Here is a 21,455-nt window from a genome sequence, read left to right as displayed (position 1 = left end):
ATTGTGGTCATAAGCCATGATCCCAAAGAATTGGAGGAAAATCTTAATCAGTTATGCACAGCTAGTAAGGATTTTGGACTAAAGATGAATATGGCTAAAACAAAAGTAATGATGAACAAGTATGCCACAGAAAGGGAAATAATGATTGAAGGAGCAGTAATTGAAAAGGTGGAGTCATATACTTATCTGGGACAAGTCATTAGCTGTAATAATGATAAATGGCTGGAAGTCAAGAGAAGAATAAATTTTGGATGGATAGCATTCAGGAAATATAGTCACATACTGAAGAGCAATATCCCAGTTTGTCTGAAACGTAAAATAGTGAACCAATGTATACTCCCCACCATGACTTATGGAAGTGAAACTTGGGCACTCACCAAAAGAATGGAAGAGAAGCTGAGAACTACACAGCGAAGAATGGAACGAATTATATTGGGATTCAGACTGTTAGATAAGAAGAGAAACACATGGATTAGGCAGCAAACTCAAGTAAAGGACATTCTTATCAAAACTAAAGAACTAAAATGGTCTTGGGCAGGACACATAGCTCGAAGACATGATGACAGATGGACTAAGAAAATAACAGAATGGTACCCAAGAGGAGCTAGAAGAAAACCTGGAAGACAGAGGCGGAGATGGATAGATGAAATTCATGAGTTTGTGGGTAGTAAATGGATGTCCAGTGCTCAAAACAGAAGGAACTGGAAAGTTGCTGGAGAGGCCTTCATCCTGCAGTGGATTGAAAATGGCTGATGATGATGATGATTATGAGCATCTACCCTTAATAAAAAAACAAATTTAATAAAATTTGATGGTTGTTTTATACACTAATGAAGCCATTTCTTCATACCATAACAGAACTACAATAGCATATGACTAAATACTTAACATAGCATCCTCATATATTGGTGTTGTCATCACTGAAAGATTAGCTAATTTTCATTCCAATTACTTCAAAAAATTTAAAAGAATAAGGAATTAAAAATATTGAAATGAAATTTGATAAAACAGAAGGGTATGTAAATTAAATAAAAACAAGACACCTATTACCAAAATGGCTTTAAATTAGTTCTAGCCAAGCAAGAGTTGTCTTACCTTTACTGCTTCTGGATCTAAGGAGTAATCAACAGGCTGACATATAAAACTGTACTTTCCAAACCATCCAAGTCGTCCAAGCTGCAAAACAGGAATTACAACATTACAAAGTATGAACAACCCATATCTTAGCACCTATGAATTTCAGAACTCCAATCTCTGCCCATTATTTCTAACTTTTTTTTTTAAGCTAAAAATAAAAAATAAAATAAAATTTCAAATATCATTTATTTTAAATTAAATTAATTTTGGTATTATTAATTACTCATGTCTTGAAGAACAAACTTTGCTAAACAGAAAAATTCCAATCAACTCCAAAACAGGGGGGATCAGACTAGCCCCCCCCTCTCCCACTATTCAGTGTTTCCATCAGTATAAAGCATGAGCAATTACAAAGAGAAAGAGAGGTGGGCATTTTTGCCTATTTTCAAACAGAATTTTTCTGTGATCAAGAGCAGCAACCAAGGCTGGGGAGTAGGAGTAAGAGGTTTTTACAGGAGTAGGAATAAAGAGTAACAAAATATATTTGTTACTCATTCCTGTTATTATATTGTGCATGCAAACACCAAAAAACATTATATTGCACTGTCTAATTTAAATTTTTGTTTTAGGTAGTATGAAATTGTAAGCCTGTTAAAGTTAATTTTGAGATAAACTAACTAATTTAATTGGTCTAAAATGGAACAAAAGAAAGCTGGAGTATTTGAATAATCTCAAGGAAAAAAAAAAAGTCTTCATATGTCAATTGATGAATGGAGATAAGCCCTGCAATTCAGAAATCAGTGCAGGGCAGGAGCGGATTAAGGTCGGGTTGAGGCCCCGGGTGCAGAAGAAAATATTGGGTCCCTTAAAAAAAAAAGAGACAGGGAAAATAAAAATACATGTTAACCATTTTTTTAAAAAAGTAAAAAAATTACATACTATTAATGTTTTATTTCCAATAAAATTTGAATATAATATGTATAATATAATTAATAATAGCATAATAATAATCAAAGTTTTGAACTAATAGTTGAACATATTAGTTCAACTAATATGTTCAACTAATTTGTTGGAGTTTTGCATGGGCCCTTCAGAAGTCGGAGCCCAGGGCGCACCCACCGTTAAATCTGCCTCTGGTGCAGGGAAAGGAAAAGGAGGCTATGCACCCACCAGGTCATCCAATTTAAAACACCATTTAGAGCACTTGCATCCAAAACAATTCAAGCTTATGGAGGAAAAGGAAAGCAACAAAAAGTCATCAAGTTCTATCACAGGTTGTAAAGTAGAAGGAAAAGACATTCTAACAAAGTACTTTGAGACCCAAAAAATTTACAATAGCAATGACAGCTGCTAAATTCAAAGGGTGTATTATTGAACTTGTTGTAAAGAATGGACTACCACTTAGTGTATTCTCTTCTCCAGGTTTTATTGGATTGAGTGGTGAAATGGCAGCCAAACTTAGAGTATCTTTGGAACGACATAATATTAGGAAAATAATATTAGAGGAAGCTAACAATCAAAAAAAATTTATTGAAGGAGATGCTAAAGGAAAAGTATATTCATCTGAAGATGGATGCATGCACCCATCAACAGGTAAATTATTTTGCAATAAATGTCCAGTTTGTGAATGAAAATAAAACGATAATATGTTTAATATGCAATAAAAACATATCCACTAATAGTTCAAGATGCAGCCTTTTGCATTCCTGCTCTACCACCTACCCAAGTCAATGCTGAAAGGCTGTTTTCAGCACTCAAAATAATAAAATCCGATTTACGTGCTTCGATGAAAGAAGATTTGATTGATTCCATACTGTTTTTGAGAACTAACTCAATCTAAAAGACAATGTATAGTTCAGTTTTAGTTTACTAGTTTTTTGCTCTTTTTGTATTAAATAAAACTTAAAATTAGCATATTAGTGCATTGTATTGAATAAATAATGTTTGTATCAAATATATAGTGTAATTTCAAATTTGCATTAAATAAAAAAAAATATAGCTACAGCCATTTGAATTCTGAATAGTGATTACCATATAATCATAATGTAATCATGAATTCCAAAAAAATAGCCTGATGAGTCATGCAGCAATGACAAAATATTTTTTTTATTGAAGAGTATAATAGGAGTAACATTAAGAAAAAAATCTTACTCTGGAGTAGGGCAAGGAGTAACCCCAACATCACTACTCCCCAAGCCCTGGCAGCCACAAATAAAAATATTTAAAGTGACAAATGCTCAGTTCTTGCTTTTTAAAATTTTACTTCTCAGATATATATATATATATAATTATTATAGTGATAGTATAATACAGAGGTTCCCCAACAGTCTCGGATCATGGCGCCCTTAATGTCCTAGTAATTTTTTCACGGCACCCCTAGGCCAAAAGAAATACCTAACAGTGGTTTTTGACCTTTTAATATATACCTATATAATAATTTTATTCTTTATATATAGAGGTACTAAATAAAGATCAATTATAGATCACCACAAAATTATAGATACAGTACAATGGATACCGTACACCTTTTTTATAATGAAAAAAATAAATAATAAATAATAACAACTTAAACCCAAAAATGTTGTTGTGGCACCCTGGCTGAAAACCACTGGTATAATATATACTATATGGGTACTGAATATGTATTTAAACATAGGCATAACAGTATACAGCAGGCCATATGGCCAAAATAACTTATAAAGACTAAAATTGCCTGTGTTGGTCTACATTGCCATACCCTAGAAATAAACATAATTAGCAATAATATAATATAGAATACAATAATGATTATGAAGCTAATTATTGATATATAGATACATTGAATGGAACCTTTTCAAGGGCTAACACCATTCAATATATTTCACCAATAATTAGCAAGGCTATCCATTTAACTAGATCCAATTAATAAATATAAAGGCAATATTTACTAAATTTCACATACATAACAGAATATTTACACAGTTAACATAAATAGTTGGCAACCAAATCTAAAATGACTTCAACATCCATTATTGGAGAGAGAATAAAAAAAAAAAAAAAGTTAAACATTTAAAAAAAAAAAAAGGTTAAAAAAACAACTTCCTTACCTCGATAAAAATGTAAGCATTTATTATGGTAAGCACAATATTGTAGAGAATCATTAAAGCTTTTATATCAAATGGTTCCCTCTTCTTCATCCAACGGGGTCCAATCACTTTCACAAACAATACGTAAAACATCACTAGTCCTATCATGAATCTTTGATCCTTCATAAAAGGCCAACTGGCTACTCTGGGATCTGCAAAACACATTTCCATTATGATGTCATCTATTCAATGCTTTCACTACCCTATATACCATAAATAACATTAACTTCCATCAAGTATTATGCTTCTTTATCTACTTACTGCAAACATTTAATCAACTACAGTCTAAATAAAATTCAGAATGAAACCTAAGTAATTCCTAATAATATTCTATGCAGTCCTAAAGCAAAAAACTAACATCTTTAAATCCCAGCTCATAACAATAATACAAGAAATCTATTTCAGTTTTTCACCATTTAACAGCAGCTCTCGAGTTAATTACCAGTTTAAGAAAAAATCTATAATATCATTCACAGAACCCAAAGGCTGCTAAATTTTGGAGTAAGAGGGAGTTCACCCTGTGGAAATATGCATTTAGCATTAGTAGAGGCATATGATGCAAGAAAGAAAGCTTATGCAGCATCAGCCAAAAAAAAAAAAAGCTCCGATGTCGCCCCTCCATTTGTTCCAAATACCTGTCCAGCTCAGCCTTAAATTTATTTAGGCTATCAAACTCCCACAACAAAAGATGAAAGTGTGTTCCACCAATCAACTACCTGCCAGCTAAAGGCAAACTTCTGCACATCTATCCTACAACTGTCTTTCCTCAATTTGAATTTATGCCCTCAGGTGATTATTCTTAGCAAGAGGAAGAATCCCATCAGCATTGAGCATGCTCAAACCATTCAAAACTTTATACAGTTCAATCAGATCACCTTGCCGGTGCGTAGTCTCCAAATGCTGTAATCTGCAAAAGTTGAACCTTTCTTCGTAAGAGCAACCCTTTGTTTCATTCACTAATCTTGTTGCCCTTCTATGTTCTTGTTCCAACAGCTCTACATCCTTCTTAAAATGAGGCCTCCAGACTTGTATATAGTATCAATCAATATGATTTATTAATATAAATCATTTTGTTAGTCATTTATCAAAACAGTTCATCTACATCTCTGCAGTTATCTAATATCTGTTGAAGGGTTAGTGCATTCTGAGTATTACAAACTCTGGAAGCGGAGGAATCTGGAATTTCTGAACCAAGGGCATACCAAAATAATGTGTCTTATTGAAAGCTGAAATTTGCATTGAATGCAGATGGGGGAAATTTTCATTAGCTAATAGATCATGATCATAAGGTGTGTGTGTGTGTGTGTGTGTGTGTGTGGCCAATTTGCCGTCTGACAAGCATTACTACTACTCTGAAACTTTTTCAGATGCTGGAGTCCCATATTTGTGGATTATGCTTTTATTTCCTGTAATTTATTGTTGGTTTTATTTCTCCATATTTGGGCCCACTCATCTTTACTTGCTCTACTAACAATTGGTCTAAAATCAGTGTATGTAACTTCATTGTTTGTTTGGTAGTTCTGATGCAGACTTTGCTGCATTATCTGCTTTGTCATTGCTGTCTATTCCAGTGTCCTGGCATCCAGCAAAGTCATTTCAAAGTGATTTTTTTTTTTTTTTTTTTTTTTACAGAGGTTGATTAAAAAACCAATTTCTTGTAGGATGGGATACTGAGAATAAGGTTTACCCTGTACGGCTAAGATAGTGCCGAGCAAATCAGAATATATTAGCACAGAAAGTTAACAACTGCTGACATATTTCACTTAATACAAGCTGAATGAAGGGACTTTGACATGACATGTGATGGTAATACAGCTGCAGCACCTACATGTGAGTGGGGCATAGGACCATTCATTCATATATATATATATATATATATATATATATATATATATATATATATATATCTCAAGAGTTTCTCCTGCATGTTCCAAAGTGTGGTTGGCATGTAGCTGTTTGATGTTAAGTGATGGAATAATATTTTTTGACCACTGAGCAATGCTAGCTCATGTCATCCCATGAGGGTGTAACAGATATTTGTATTTTCCTCAATTTTGTAAAGATCAATTTTCCACTTCTGTACTATTTCTCTAAGGCATATCCCTGCAGCCTCAGTTCATTAGTCTTTGATTTGTAGACTGTTAGCCAAAGAGGATGGTAGAAATATATCGAACAAGGTCTTTCGCAGCATATTGGCAGAGTAGGCTTTGTCTTCTAAGATAAAGAGGGTCATGTGCTTCTACGTACAAGCTCTGGACTAGCAAGGTTCTGTAGGCACTTAGTATAGGTTGAATGGCACTGTGTTGAATGTTGAGAGATCATAACATGCTGTTTTTAGCTGAAACATATGCTATAGAAGGGGTGACCAACTGAATTTGTGATACAATCTGCTTTTTTTCTTCAAAATGTGCCACGATCTACCATCTCAAGAATTTCATTGCACATGATTATAAAAGTTAAATCAACACACATTGAAAAATGTTTATAAATTTTAAAATTAAATACAATTCAGAATTGTTATTTTAAATTCATACGTATTTAAATTTTTAATATTTATAAAAGAAGACAAATTTACCTCAATATTATACATAAAACACTTCCCCATACATACATAAAACACTTCTGGAGAGTATGATACTCTCCAGAAGTGTTTTAAATAGTGGAAAGGATATACTGTGATAAGGCCAGCCTTATCACAGTATATCCTTTCTTTCTATCCTTTCTACTCTTATGGACTTGCATACAGTAAAGAATCTTCTGTATGCAAGTCCATAAGAGTAGAGCAAGTCTTCATCTTTTGTTTGTTTAAAATAAGAAAAGGTGGATTCACAGAGATATGTGAAACCAAAACAGAAATTTAAAAGTTCAACTGCATTTTTTTACATTTGGATACTTTTCTCGGCAAACATATTTCCAAAAGTCTCATAACTTCATTTTCAAGTAATATTTTCTCCATGTAAAAAAAAAAACGGCAATTTTTTTCTGCAATTTGTTTCATATATAATTCAACATTAAATGGATAAGAAATATATTGAACAATGTAGCTGCTGATAACAATCTTGCATATTTGCAAAATGATCGAATATTTTTTCTTTGAGATCCTTAGCCATTGCCAAAAATTGATATTTATATGCAGAAATACTAATCACATCACTACATTTTTATTTTTTCCTTGGCATTCCGAATTCAAATCACTTAATTCATTGGTAAAATCTGCCAAAAAAGCCAGATCACACAACCACCCCATATCTTGTAGCTGCTGATAATCATTTTCCCCTTTGATCAACAATTTTTTTTTAAATTTCATTCAGCAAATTTCAAAATCTCTGTGGAAACTTACTGACTCTGCCATCTCACATCTGTGTGTAATATCAGATCTGGTTCATTTATATCAAGTTGAATTTTGGACAGTCTCCTCTGAAGAGACTGTCCTCTGCTGGAATTCACAATTTTGAAAGCAATGTCCATAACACTTTTAGTATTTAATATTTTGCTGGCTAACACTTGTTGGTGAATGATACAGTGGTAACTCAAAAAATCTGAGAATTCATCATAGTTTTGGCACAATGCAATGAATGCATTAAGATGCCCCTTCACTGCTTTAGCTCCTTCTGTTGTTATTGATACAAATTTAAATAGTGGTAATTAAATTTTTCAATAAAATTTAAATGCATTAAATATATCAAGACATCTAGTTCTTTCTTTTAACAAAGACCATACCCAGCAGTTCTTCTCTAGTGACAGAATCATCGAAAACCATACAAAGAAAAATGAGCAATTGAGCTGTATCACTAATGTCTGTAGAGTCATCCAATTGTAAAGAAAAGGGTACACAATTAGCAATATGAACACGCAATTGTTCGCTCACATTTTTACTCATTTTTTGATGCATCACATCAGTATTTCGAGATAATTGCAGATCTTGAAGAGCACTTCAAATTTCATTTTTGTTCTTTACATTTTCAAAAAGAGAATCTGTTATTTCTAAACATGCATCTGATGAATTGACCATCAGAAAATGGTTTGCATTTTTTTGAAAGAAGATGACTCACTTTAAATAATGCTACAGTTACTACTTTAGATTGAAAATTAGGTGTCATGAATATTGTTTTGCAATTCTGTATTTACTTCTTTTAATTTATTTTTACTAAGGTCACTATTAGGCAGAAAATCAGATTGGTATTTACCATGGAGTGTTGAAGTGCCTCTCTAAATTTCTTATTTTGGGTATAGCCATAGAACCATTGGAAATCAAACAATAACATTTTTCTTTTATCGTTACAAAAAAGTATTCTAGTTCCCAGTCTTGATGAAAATAAGACTCTTTTTTGTGGTATTCAATTTAAATCAAAGGGTATTAAATTAACATACAAGTACTGCCCAGTTATTAATATTAAGTAAGCCAAATAAGAATTCAACACACAGTATGCTTTCCACAACATAACTGCATGCATTTTCATTAGAAAATGCCTAGCAGCTGCGTGGCAACAAGAATAGTCATGTAGTTCAGCGGATTTGTAATAAGCACATTCAGTGGGGCGCATAACAACATCATCATTTAGACTAATCTATTTTATATATTTAAAATTCGTCATCGACCAAAACTAAATGAAATTGACCAGGATGCACAAAGTCAATGACTGCCTGTCAGCACCCCAAGGTGCTGACAGGCAGCCATTGAACATCCTTCTAGAAATTAAATGTCCTTCTTGAGGATACTGCAAGGATGTTTAATTTCAGGAGCATGTAGCTTGCAGGTAGGTTATATATTTATGAAGACAGTTCGGTGTCTAAAATCAAACCCAATAGTCTTATGCAATTGTCATGGGTATTTTTCTGTGCCTTTCAGTTTTAATACAGGTTTTGGATGAAGCCATCACAATTTATAGAAGTGTACTGCTGTAGTTAACTCCCTTCGTTAATCGACAGCCATTGCATTTTGTCCAGGTTTTAATTTTAGTTACTGATAATTGTAGTTGTCTTTAAATGGTAGCCATGCTCAGTGATTGACAGGAAATAACAAGATTGTCCGTTATACATAAGTTTTCACCATAGCTGGGATGTCTCAAGTTATGCCACTGGCATGTAATCCAAAAAGAGTTACTTAAAATCTAACCTTGAGGTACTCCTTGCATGTGAATTGTGGACAGTGCATTCTGGAATCTTACTTATAATCCTGAGATGGAGAAAATTCTGAATGAATCAAGGTACATTACCAGTCCAAAGTTGTATAAGTTTTGGAGGATTTCACATCTCCATGTAATGTAGTGTCCAATACAGTAAACCCCCGCTATTTGCGGGGGTTACGTTCCTGAGAAATTCCGCAAATACCGAGTTATGGCTCCCATAGTAATAAAGAGATTCCGTTCCAAAGTATGAAATATATAAGAAAAACTAGTCTAAAATTTTGTCTGTATGTATTATATGTACCTTCATAATATGACTATGTACATAGTGAAATGCAAGCATATGGCACCGAAATGAAAATAAGAAACAATTTAATATTAAATGTAATATTTATTACAAATTTCAAACAAATCTTTCAAACCAGCGTTTTTGCTATCTAAAAAATTATCCCGCCAGTGCTATCACCAGTTTCACTAAAGTGTTGATAAAGGAGTTTTGCCTTTTCATGAATAATGAGTGAACTTAACGGAATTTTATTTTGAGTTCGGTCTTCTCTCCACAGATTTAAAGCTTTTTCCATTTTTTCTAATTTAACTTCATGAGTTACAGAGCAAATTTTTGAAGCAATTAGCGCGTTTTCACGGACACTATGGCGGATTTTTTTTCCGATTTTTTGATTGATCATACCGTTGACTCATTGATTTTATAATGTTTTGCCACTGAGGAGACACTTTCACCGTTAGAAATTGTCTACTAATTCAATTTTATTTGCTAATGTCATCACCTTCTTTGATCTTTTCACATTTCCCTTCTTATTCGTAGCCATATTTTTGTACGGGTTAAAGAAAACTTGTCCACAGAGTCACTTTCTTCCGTTAACACACTCGAAAAAAGTCTATTTTACACTGCAAAACGTTAGATTTATCACTTTTGTAAGCATATCAATTTATAAATTCATTCAATTTATAAGCATATAAATTAAAAGCAAATGACGAAACTTTCCATGACAAGCGCATAACACATACTGAACAAGGATTAGGCGAGAAACATCCATGCTCACGGTTTTTTCACCCCTCTCCCCCCACCCACTGAGTGCTGTTTTGACCGGGAAAGATAATTTTAGCCACGCCCATGTTTTTTTATGGAGGAAAATGTTCACGGCACTTTAAAATTAACATTTTTTTTAGGTTTCATTTTATATTAAATCAGAGACCACGAATACGCGAAACGGTGAATAGCGGGGGTTTACTGTACTTCATTAATATCAAAAGTTAGCATTATCATTTTTTTTTTTTTTTTTTTTTTTAAAAAAAAGCATTTTGAGTGCGAGCTTCAACTTTAATGTGGACATCAATTGCAGACCAGTTTCAACAGAAACCAAACCTGATGGCATGATATAGCATCTGATCTTCAATAATTCAAAAGGCTCAAGCTAATGAGTGCTGTGGCTCTGGGGGGGCTGTCCTCCAAATCATGGCCTTAAGATATGTATGGCTTGTCTGATGTTTGCAGAGCTATCAGGAATGGGACATATTGCCAAGGGGGATGTCATTGTGTATGCTCCATATAAGGAGTGAGAGGGTTTTAGGTGCCAACTCAACATTATTACAAGGCCTTTATGACAGCCCTGAAAAAGAGTGGATACCCTCGAAGGAATCAAACTGGGGATCCATCAACTTCTCAGCTGCCCATATCAATGCCAGAGCTCTCACTTTATCATCAAGCAACAACAGAGGCAACTCCCAAGGCAGAATGCACTGGTTCCATTGTTGTCTGTGACTATTGTCAAGGAGAAAAGGAAATATATTGTGCAAAAAGGATAGGTGGAATAGGACCAGGGTATTGCTGCCAGGGCAAAAGTTGAAGTTGTAGGGTAGATATCATCTTTTAAGTGCACAAAAGGTGATATTGTTGTACCATTGGCATTAATGACAACTAATTAAGAGCAGGATATCTATAGACTTACTTAACAAATAAGCTATGTTGGAAAAAAAAGTTGCAATAGAGTTAAATTTGAAAGTGTCTACAATTCTGCCCAGACATTATAGGAGGGAGTATATGATGAGGGCCTTGTCAATCAATTCAGCACTGAAGAAATTGTGCAAAGCATATGGGGTAGAATTTTTCTCAGCATGATCTATGCTTGTTAACAGGAGAGTGCTTCTACAAGGATGGGACACACTTAAATAAAAAGAGTGTAAAAATATTTGCTGATTCTATTGAGGCAGTGTTCGGTGGGTCAGAAAACTGATAGCGTGGGGGGGGGGGAGATACAGACTAAAAGATTAATAATAGCTGCAGGCAGAGGTGGCAGTGATTCTTCTTGCATTGCTTCCACTGGAATAAACAGCAGCCATGAAAGCAAGGTTCTGGGGATTTCAAACACTGCTGAGAGTCAATGAAACAAGTAAATACACAGACTGTTAAGTTAATTAAGGGTAAGAACAGGTGCATGTACACCAATGCTAGGAATATAGTAAATAAATCTGAAGTGCTGGTCAAGATATCAAATGCAGACATTGTTGGCATTTTAGGGATCTGATGTCACTCAGATATAAGGGATACAGAATTTGAATATGGGGAGTACAATGTATACATAGGATAGGAGGACGGTGATGCTTATGCTCTGAGTTAAGGAGCACATAAAATCTAATGCAGTGCTTCCAGTTTACATGGGTGGCCAATACAATATTGGGTCAGTTTGGTGTGACATAAGCCTGGGAAAGCAAATATAAGAGTAGAAGTGTGTTATAGGCCTAATGACTCCGATGAGTACAACAAAGAGCTGTACAGAGAAATAGTGGGCCAGTAATTCAGAATGTCTTATGAGGGATTATAACTTTCCAGATATTGACTGAAACTTGTGCATTGGACACACACACACACACACACACACACACACACACACACACACACACATGCACACGATTTATTAGATGATTGTTTTCTACAGCAGCACATTGGAGAGGCAACAAGAGGGAGTAATAGTCTTGATCTCATTATGAAGAGTGATTATTCATGCAGTGATCACAGTATATTGATTTGGGATTTACTTAAAGATGCAACTACCATCAAAAACACTACTAGACTTATCATATCTAGTAAGAAATTCTCTTCAATGTATTGGCTTAAATGGATGAATCTCGTGGTAGGGAATAAAAGTGCATGGGATGCACATAAAGTAAAGTATCAGCAACACAGGAGCCTATGGCAGATATAACTAGTCTGAAATAAAGTCAGGCAAGTGAAGGCAAATTATGAGAAGTCTTTGGCAAAGGAAAAAGAAAAACTGCAAAATTTATAACAAACACTAGAAGGAAGGGGGGGGGGTGAATCAAATTAATCTACTCAATATTGATGGTTTTACTGTTCATGATCCTGCTCAAGTTTCTGACGAACTGAGTATTTTGCATCTACATTCACACACAAGGAATTCTTTAAGGAAGGAGATGCCAGAAGTTTATCAAGCTCTAGCAGGAGCTAAATTATTTTGTAATAACTGAGAGGAAAGTGAAAGAAAAGTTGAAGTTAAACATAAGAAAGGCACCTGGAGTGGCTAGGATCTATCAAGTTATATTAAGGGAGACAACAAAGGAAGTAAGCAAACCCTAAACATAATATAAGAGCATCCTTGAGTTCAGTGGATATCTTATAGACTGGAAATAAGTGGATGTATCCCCAATTGACAAAAGATCAAAGGGTGAAATGAGTAATTACAGACCTGTTTAACTTCTGTTCAGAGAAAACAAGGAGTCACTGGTAAAAGTAGTAATACAGGATCATCTAGAAAAGGCTGCAATTATACTTCAAACACAGCATGGGTTTGTTAGAGGGAAATTGTTTGACCAGTTGGATTAATTACTATGATATGGTCACAAAGGAACTGGATGCAAAAAATGATTTTGATATTGTATACTTGGGTTTCAGGAAAGCTTTTGATAGTGTTGCACATAAGACTGCTGTACTAATTGGAGCAGTGTGGCATTAGGCACCTCTGTAGCCAGGTGGGCAGGAGCAGCAGTGCGTAGCACACGCTTCTTGATCAGACCAGGGTTTGAACCTGTGACCACCAAATACGGAGGATGTGGAAAGGTCAGGAAATGACTACCACATATCTCCGGAGAAATATGGCCTTAGTTGCTAATGCTACTAAAAACCAAAAAATAACAAGAGTGGCATTATGGGCAAGTTGCTGCTATGGATATATGGATTGAGTGGAAGAAGGCAGAGTGGTGATCAACAGACATTGCTCTTCACGGACTAATGTTATTACTGGAGTTCACAAGGTTCGTTGTTAGGCCCATCGTTGTTTTCTATATTTATCAATGATATTGATTAAGGCATATCAGACTTAATGTCTCATTTTGCAGATGATACAAAGGTTGGCAGGGTGGTTAATGACAGTATGCTACTGCAAGAGGATCTATAAAAGTTAGGAAGATGGACTGAGAAATGGTAATTGAAGTTTAATATTGATAAATGCAAAGTACTACATATGAGTAGCAGTGACCCCAGAGTAACATACCAGCTGTTTGGTACTACACTCAGGGTAATGGAAAATGAAAGACTGGGTTAATTGTGCAGTCAGATATGAAGTTCTCTGAGCAATGCAGACAGGCTGCCAGGACAGCTCATGGGTTTTGTCAATTATATACAGGAATTTTGCTAGCAGGGATAAGGAGGTGATTATCCTGTTTTATAAGGCAATGGTAAGAACACATCTTGAGTACAGGTCTGGAGGCCTCATCTTAGGAAGGATGTGGAGCTGCTGGAACAAATAAAGAGAACAGAGAACACCAAGAAAGCTTTAGTTGTGCAAGTTGCAGCATCTGGAGACTAGGCACCTAAGGGATGATCTGATATAAGGCTTTGAATGGATTTAGCAAGCTCAATGCTAATGGGATTCTTCCTCTTGCTCAGACCACACTAGGGAGCACAAATCCAAATTGAGAAAGAACAGTTGCAGAATAGATGTGCAGAAGTTTTCCTTCAGCCAGTGGGTGATTGATTTCTGGAACAAACTTTCAGCTGTTGTTGTGGAAGTTGATAATTTAAATAAATTCAAGGAAGAACTGGACAAACTATTGGAGGTAATGAGTAGGTGAAATGGGAGATGGCTGGTTTGTTTATTTTTGCTGATTCTGTATAAGTTTTCTTGTATTATTTGACACTGCTAATGGTAAATGCATTAATTCTTTATAACAGCAGTAATAATGGTCAGTTGTACAACCCTACCTTTTTCATAATGGTGTGTTTTGATGGACTGATGTATGTTCATACATGCCTTTCTCAGTTTTTTTTTTTTTTTCTTTCAAGAAATGTGCCAGAGATAAGCAGCCCTGCTTGCCCTACCCATCCTTGGCATGGCCCTAGTGGCACAGTTTTTGGAAACTTCTGAACCTGCTATGGGCTTCTGCAAGATGTCACAACTGTGACAGGATAGGCATTACTTGTGACAAGAGTACTGCACATGATTTTTTTTTTGATTGAAGGCAAACAATTATTTGCACTTCAGTTAGGAGAACGTGGATCTCTAGTAATAGAGATCCACGTTCAACCAGGCACTATGATCCCACATCACCTGTATTTCCAAGGAAAATAAGTGAATTGAAGAGTGGCACACTGCTTGAATTTACCTACATGCAACAGCAGTTCCAGGTTAAGGCTATAGCCCCTTCACCACAGGATATGATTAATATGCTCCAAAAAACTTAATTTTTTATCCAGAATTAGTCCAAGAAATCTAATACTATGTTGAAAAGTAACTGGATGACAGTAAAGTTATAAGTCTGGATCAGAATGTAAATTCTGATTACAGCAAAAATGAATTTCTGTTGTCTTTTGCTTTGAGAGTTGATAACCATTATTTTTTGTCTACTGAACAAGCTTGTTAATTGTGCCTTGAAGTTGTCTTTCAGTGACATATTTTGAGTGGCATGAGATTGCAAGATAGATCGTCAGCATACAAGTATGTTTCAACTGTGTCAGGAATGCAGTTGGCTATTGTATTAATTCTGATGGATAAGAGTGTGGCACCAAGCACATAACCCTGTGGGTCCCATTCTTCTTGCACATAAGTTTGTGGGAGAGCAGAGTGAAAACGTACCTGAAAGGATCTATTGCTCAAAAAGTTCCGAATAAATTTAGGAAGATGAACTCTAAGACCATATTCATAGAGATCATGAAGAATCCCATATCGCCAGGTTGTGTCAAAAGCTTTTTGGATGTCAAGGTATATCATCACCAAGTGTTCATTCCTGAGAAATGCATTTCAAATATTACCTTCAGCTTTGACCACGAGGTCAAGTGTTGATCTACTTTTTCGAAAGCCATACTGATTTCAACTAAGGATGTTTTCTGTCTCCAGGAACCATATCAACCTGGAATTAATTATTTTTTCTAATGTGGACAGCAATGCAGACAGGCTGCCAGGACAGCTCATGGGTTTTGACAGCTAGTTAAAAGCAATAGGTCTATAATTTGTTGGTTCAGAATGGTCCTTTCCTGGTTTTGGGAAAGCTAGTACAATGGAATGACACTAGCTGGTAGGGTAATAATCCTCAAGAAAGATTCTATTATATAGTTTTAGAAGAGCAGATTGGGACTCTTCACTCAGATAACATGGTATAATAGATCCCATCTAGGCCAGCAACGCTATTTTTTGATCGTAAGAGTGCACTGTATAACTCAGTTATTGTAGGGGGTACATTATATGGAAGCCGGCATGTAGTATTAAAATTCAGGTTATAATTTTTCTGCTTGTACTTTGAGACTGAAAAGTTGGCTCATAAGCAGTTACAGCTGAGTGCTTAAAAGGTTTTACCTAATGAATTTGCAATTTCAAGAGGGTTTAGGATTTCTTTCCCTTTAGAAGTAATACTGGAGTGGTTACAGCAGGATATTTCCCATTAATTCTTCTGACTTTAGTCCATACTGTTTTGATATCTGTGGTTCTCTTTATAGTGTACGCATATCAAGACCCTATCTCTTTTTTGCTCATTTGTTGTATATGACAAGCTTTAGCTCTTGCTTTCTTAAACTGTATTAGCTGTGGTTGGGTGTTTGTGAAATAAATTCCAGTATCTATTTTTCTCTTTTTTGGCTTTGATACTGGCTTCATTCTGCCATATTTTTGGGTGCATGTGGGTTTGCATAGATGATTTTGGTATGGCTGTTTCTGCAGCTGCTATTATTTGCTGAGTGATGTAAGTAACTGCAGAGTCAATGGTAAGATCCCAATGGTCTGACTACCTAAATGTGCCAGTTTTTGATATTTAATCCAGTCAAACTTCCAGACTGTTTTTATTTCAGTTCGAGGAGCGTTAGTCAAAAGTGTGCATATCACTGGAAAGTGATCACTGTTGAAGGGGGTTACTCCCCCAACTTTTATGAAAAAGGGTGAGAATCATAACTCAATTGTCTCTAGGGGTTTAAATTTGGGATCTTTAACTTTCAGAGGGTTCATGCAGGTTTCTTGCACAAATCTTTGTTGGCCAATGTAACATCATATGACTGGACCCTCCAATCATACAAATATTAGGGTAGTATTCTTTTGAAACAATTTGAATTGGTCCCTACTTAATTTGAAACAATTAAGTAGGAACCAATAACCTAGGAATGAATTAGAAAGAATTTCATTAAAACAATTCAAACTGTCACTCCTCTATCGGTTTAAGTTAATTTATACTAATTAATTTTACACAAGTTGTAAATTTTTTTTTTTTTTTTTAATACACAAATACTTATTCTATACATAAAATGTTAGTTACTACAAAAAATAAATATAAAATATACACTCAAAGCTATAGTCCGTATGGGTGCTTGTTCACAAGCACAATTTCCATGTCTGCATGCAGAAAAATTTGGAATAACTCAAGGAGTAAACCCAATTACCCTCTACCTGAGATGGCTACCTATAGCCTTGAATGGAAACTTATCTATGTACTACAGAAATACTTCCAGTCATTGAACGAATCTAACTGAGACCTTTCCAAATGAGTGACAGATGGCAACGTATAATGCCGTTTAACTGTGACAGACGGCTGTTAATAACAAAAAAAAAATAAATAAAAAATAAATATTTTTATATAAAATTTAGGCAAGCTTAATTTTTAAACCAATGAACTCATACTTAACGATGCACAGTGAAATCTTTAGTACCATATAAAGAAAAACTAAGCTGTGGTATCAGAAATTTGAATACCTGACTCACTACACCTATAGTTATCAGTTCAAAGGTTTCAGAGTTTAGCAATCGAGTTACTTTTTAATGCTCATAAGAAAAATTGTTTTAACATAGACTGATCCTACATAGTTGTGTAATTAAGTAATTTCGAAGTGAATGAAACTTCGGAAAAAGTTTCACCTTTCAATAAATCAGTGGGCCGAGCTCAGAACAGTATTATTAAGAGGTTGAGTGATAACGTGCATAATAATATCAAGAGGATTGTGTGTTGAAACTAAAGGTGGATAAGTAACTTTAGTTTGGAAAAACTTGTTGCCAGGAATAATGCAGAATGCCAATGTACTGCATGGCCATTACTGTTCCAGGAACAATGCTCAATGGTCAAAGCCAAACCATAGCCAAACTTCACATTTGGAATGATGCAGTCTAGTAAATAATGTTCTCCAGGCACTTGCCTTCCCCAAACTCAGCCATTAAAGGCTGTGTTTTGGGATGGCAAGAAAAATGTGATAGCATGGCCATAAGAAAGATCATATTTTTATGATGGTAGTGCCAACAGGAAAATGATTCTACCAATAACATAGCTTTCCAACAAGCAATTACTATGGGTTGTGCATCATTGAGTTGGCACTGCGCTTTGCATGCTGCAGCTTTTTTGGTAAAATCTGGCTCTTTGCAGTTACCTAAGTAAAGAAAAGGAAAAATACTGGAGCGAATGTTGTAAAGAAATGGAAGATAACAAAAAAAAAGAGAACGAGAGTAGCCTTGTGCAGGCAAAGTTTTTTACTGCTCCTGGAATAGAAGTTTTTTCTGTTTTATTAGCTTAAATTGGCATATTAACTTATTTTATAGAGTAGCTTTATATTCCTAGTTATGATACTTAGTTTAAAGGTTAACTTAGAGATTTTGTAAGTATAACTTAGTATCAGTAAGGGTATCAAATCCAAGTGTTACAAGATGTAGCTCCGCTGAACGAGAAGTTTTTTAGCCATATTATTGACCAATTGTTATATTAAATTATTTTCTATAAGTAGCTTATAGATCTAGTCAGAATCCTTAGTTTATTCTGAATTGAGACAGCAAGATTTGGAAGTTAATTAATTACTAAGTGGCTGTAGATTTACCGTTTGTAACTTGCCGCCATTGTTAAACGATACGTTATATCCAAATCTAGATAGCATAAGCTTAGTATAGTATAGCATTAGCAGAGGCATATGATGCAAGAAAGCATGCTTACACAGCATCAGCCAAAGGGGAGGGGACACCACTTCCATTTCATCCCTCCGTTCGTTCGAAATACCTGTCTAGCTGAACCTTAAATTTATTTAGGCTATAAACTTCCGCAACAAGAGATGGAAGTCTGTTCCACCAAACCAACTACCCACTGGCTAAAGGCAAATTTCTGCACATCTATCCTACATCTGTCTTTCCTCAATCTGAATTTATGCCCTCTCAGGTGATTATTCTGAGCAAGAGGAAGAATCCCATCAGCATTGAGCATGCTCAAACCATTCAAGGCTTTATAAACCTCTATCACACCTCACCAGTGCCTAGTCTCCAGACACTAATTTGCAAAACTTAAGCCTTTCTTCGTAAGAGCACCCCTTTGTTCCATTCACTAATCTTGTTTCCCTTCTCTGTACTCGTTCCAGCAGCTCTACATCCTTCTTGAAATGAGGCCTCCAGACCTGTATACAGTACTCAAGGTGTGGCCTGACTATTACCTTATACAAGGGAATAATCACCACCTTATCCCTGCTAGAAAAAATTCCTGTATATCATTGACAAGACACCATGAGCTACTCTTGAAGCCTGTCTGCACTGAGAACTTCATATCTGCCTGCACAATTACCCCCAGGTCTTTTTCATTCTCTACCACTGTCAGTGTAGTACCACAGAGTTGATACGTTGCTCTGCGGTTGCTGTTTCCTCATATGTAGTACTTTGACAAATGTAATGTTAAACTTTATTTGCCACCTCTCAGCCCATCTGCTCAACCTATCCAGATCCTGTTGCAGCACCATAGTGTCAGTAGTGTCCTTAACAACCCTGCCAACCTTCGTATCATCTGCAAACTTGGACATTAAGCTTGATATGCCATCATCAATATCATTTATAAATACAGAAGAAAATAATGGACCCAACACTGAACCTTGAGGGACTCCACTAATAACATTAGTCCACGATGAGCAGTGTCCATTGATTACCACTGTCTTCTCCCTCTCGACCATCCCTTTATCCATAGCAGAAATTTGCCTCTAATGCCACACTGCTCCAATTTGTGCAGCAGTCTTCCATGTGCAACAGTATCAAAAGCCTTTCTAAGATCCAAAAATATAAATATCAAAGTTATTCCCTGCATCCAGTTCTTTTGTGACTGCATTATAGTATCCAATCAAATTGGTCAGGCAAAACCTTCCCTTAACAAAACCAGGCTGTGTCCGAGCTATAACTGAAGTCTTGTCTACATGATCCTGCAATGCTTCTTTAACCAGTGCCTCCATTAATTTTCCTGGAATAGAAGTTACTCAGAGGTCTATAATTACTTGTGTCAGCCTTTGATCCTCCTTTGTGAATTGGGGTCACATTTACACATCTCCAGTCTATGGGTACCTCCTCTGAGTCCAAGGAAGCTCTCATAATTATGGCTAAGGGTTTGCTTACTTCCTTTGCTGCCTGTTTTATGTTTATCCTCAACAGTTTCCCCTCCACTTTCCTCTCAGTTATTACAAAATCATCTAGCTCACTGCCAGAGTTAACTTCACCTCTTGCATTCCCCTTCCTGAATAACTCCTGATGTGTGAATGTAGATGCAAAATACTCGTTTAGTTTGTTAGCCACCTGAGCAGGATCCTCAACTGTTGAACCATCAATATCCAGTGGACCAATCTGATTCATCCCTTTCCTTCTAGAGTTTACATAGGTAAAGAACTCTTTTCTGAGTTTCTTTGCATCCTTTGCCAAGGATTTTTCATAATCTGCCTTATCTCCTTTGTGACTTGGTTACAGACCAGCTTATATCTATCATAGGCTTCCATGTCACTCATTAATTTATATGTATCCCATGCATTTTTCTTCTCTGCCATATGTCTCATTAGTTCATCTGACATCCATTTAGGCCTAATCCTTGAACACTATTTCTTAGTTGGTATGTAAAGCCTAGTAGCTTCCAAGATAAGTTCTTGGAATGCTTCCCGTTTTGAATTTGCTGTTGGTAACATCATCAGTTGGTCCCACTGTATAGAATTTAAATACTGCCTCAGACCATTGTAGTCACCTTTACAAAAAAAAAAAAAAAAAAAAAAAAACACACAACCTCTTCCCTTTACCCATGATGGTAGTTACCCCTTTGAGTAAATCCCACTTCAGCACACTGATCACTGCCACCTAGTGGTTCCCTTATCTGCAGATTCTTAATGCAATAAGAATCACTACTGATAATCAGATCAAGAATATTACTCCCTCTAGTTGCCTTTCGAACATGCTGATATAGAAAACAATCATCCAATAAATCCACAAAAGCCTTGTAGGTATTTTATATAATATAGTAAAAAAGTAAAATGTAGCCATTATCAACCCACTGCACGATGGAAGCCTCCTGAACAATTCATGCTGATATAATATAGTATATAATATTGCCAATCAATCAGTAAAATATATTAATCTTGTTAAACTTCAATGTCAATTAAATTGTACTTTTTAACTAAATACATAACGACTTAGATTACAAACATAACATAATTAATACATAACTTGATACAGAAGTTATATAAACGGAACTCAGATAATACTCTATACTGAAAAATATATATAGTGTTATAACTGTTGGAATAAAAGTTTAGGGTTATAACTTTGTACTGAAATTGAAATTAAATCAAAATCATGACTCAGACCAGAGCAACAAAGCAAAAGGCTCAAGCTAATGGGAGTGCTGTGGCTCA

The 21,455-nt window shown here is 35.4% G+C and overlaps 1 protein-coding gene across 1 annotated transcript in view; it reads right to left on the bottom strand.

The window, feature by feature from the left end:
* Window positions 1-21,455, bottom strand: part of LOC150087261 (very long chain fatty acid elongase 1-like) — a 279,861-nt gene that overhangs the window by 91,107 nt on the left and 167,299 nt on the right. Inside the window, exons 3-4 of the mRNA XM_090372425.1 lie at window positions 4,164-4,354; window positions 1,096-1,176 (exon numbers count right to left, since the gene is read on the bottom strand). Coding sequence (XP_090228551.1) covers window positions 1,096-1,176; window positions 4,164-4,354 — 272 coding nt within the window. The remainder of the gene's footprint in view (window positions 1-1,095; window positions 1,177-4,163; window positions 4,355-21,455) is intronic.

The sequence above is a fragment of the Mastigoproctus giganteus genome, chromosome 4 (assembly GCF_048544385.1).
Source record: "Mastigoproctus giganteus isolate SK-2022 chromosome 4, ASM4854438v1, whole genome shotgun sequence".
Taxonomy (NCBI): Eukaryota; Metazoa; Arthropoda; class Arachnida; order Uropygi; family Thelyphonidae; genus Mastigoproctus; species Mastigoproctus giganteus.
Note: the sequence above shows the minus strand (reverse complement) of the source record. Positions and strands in the feature narration are given on the sequence as shown.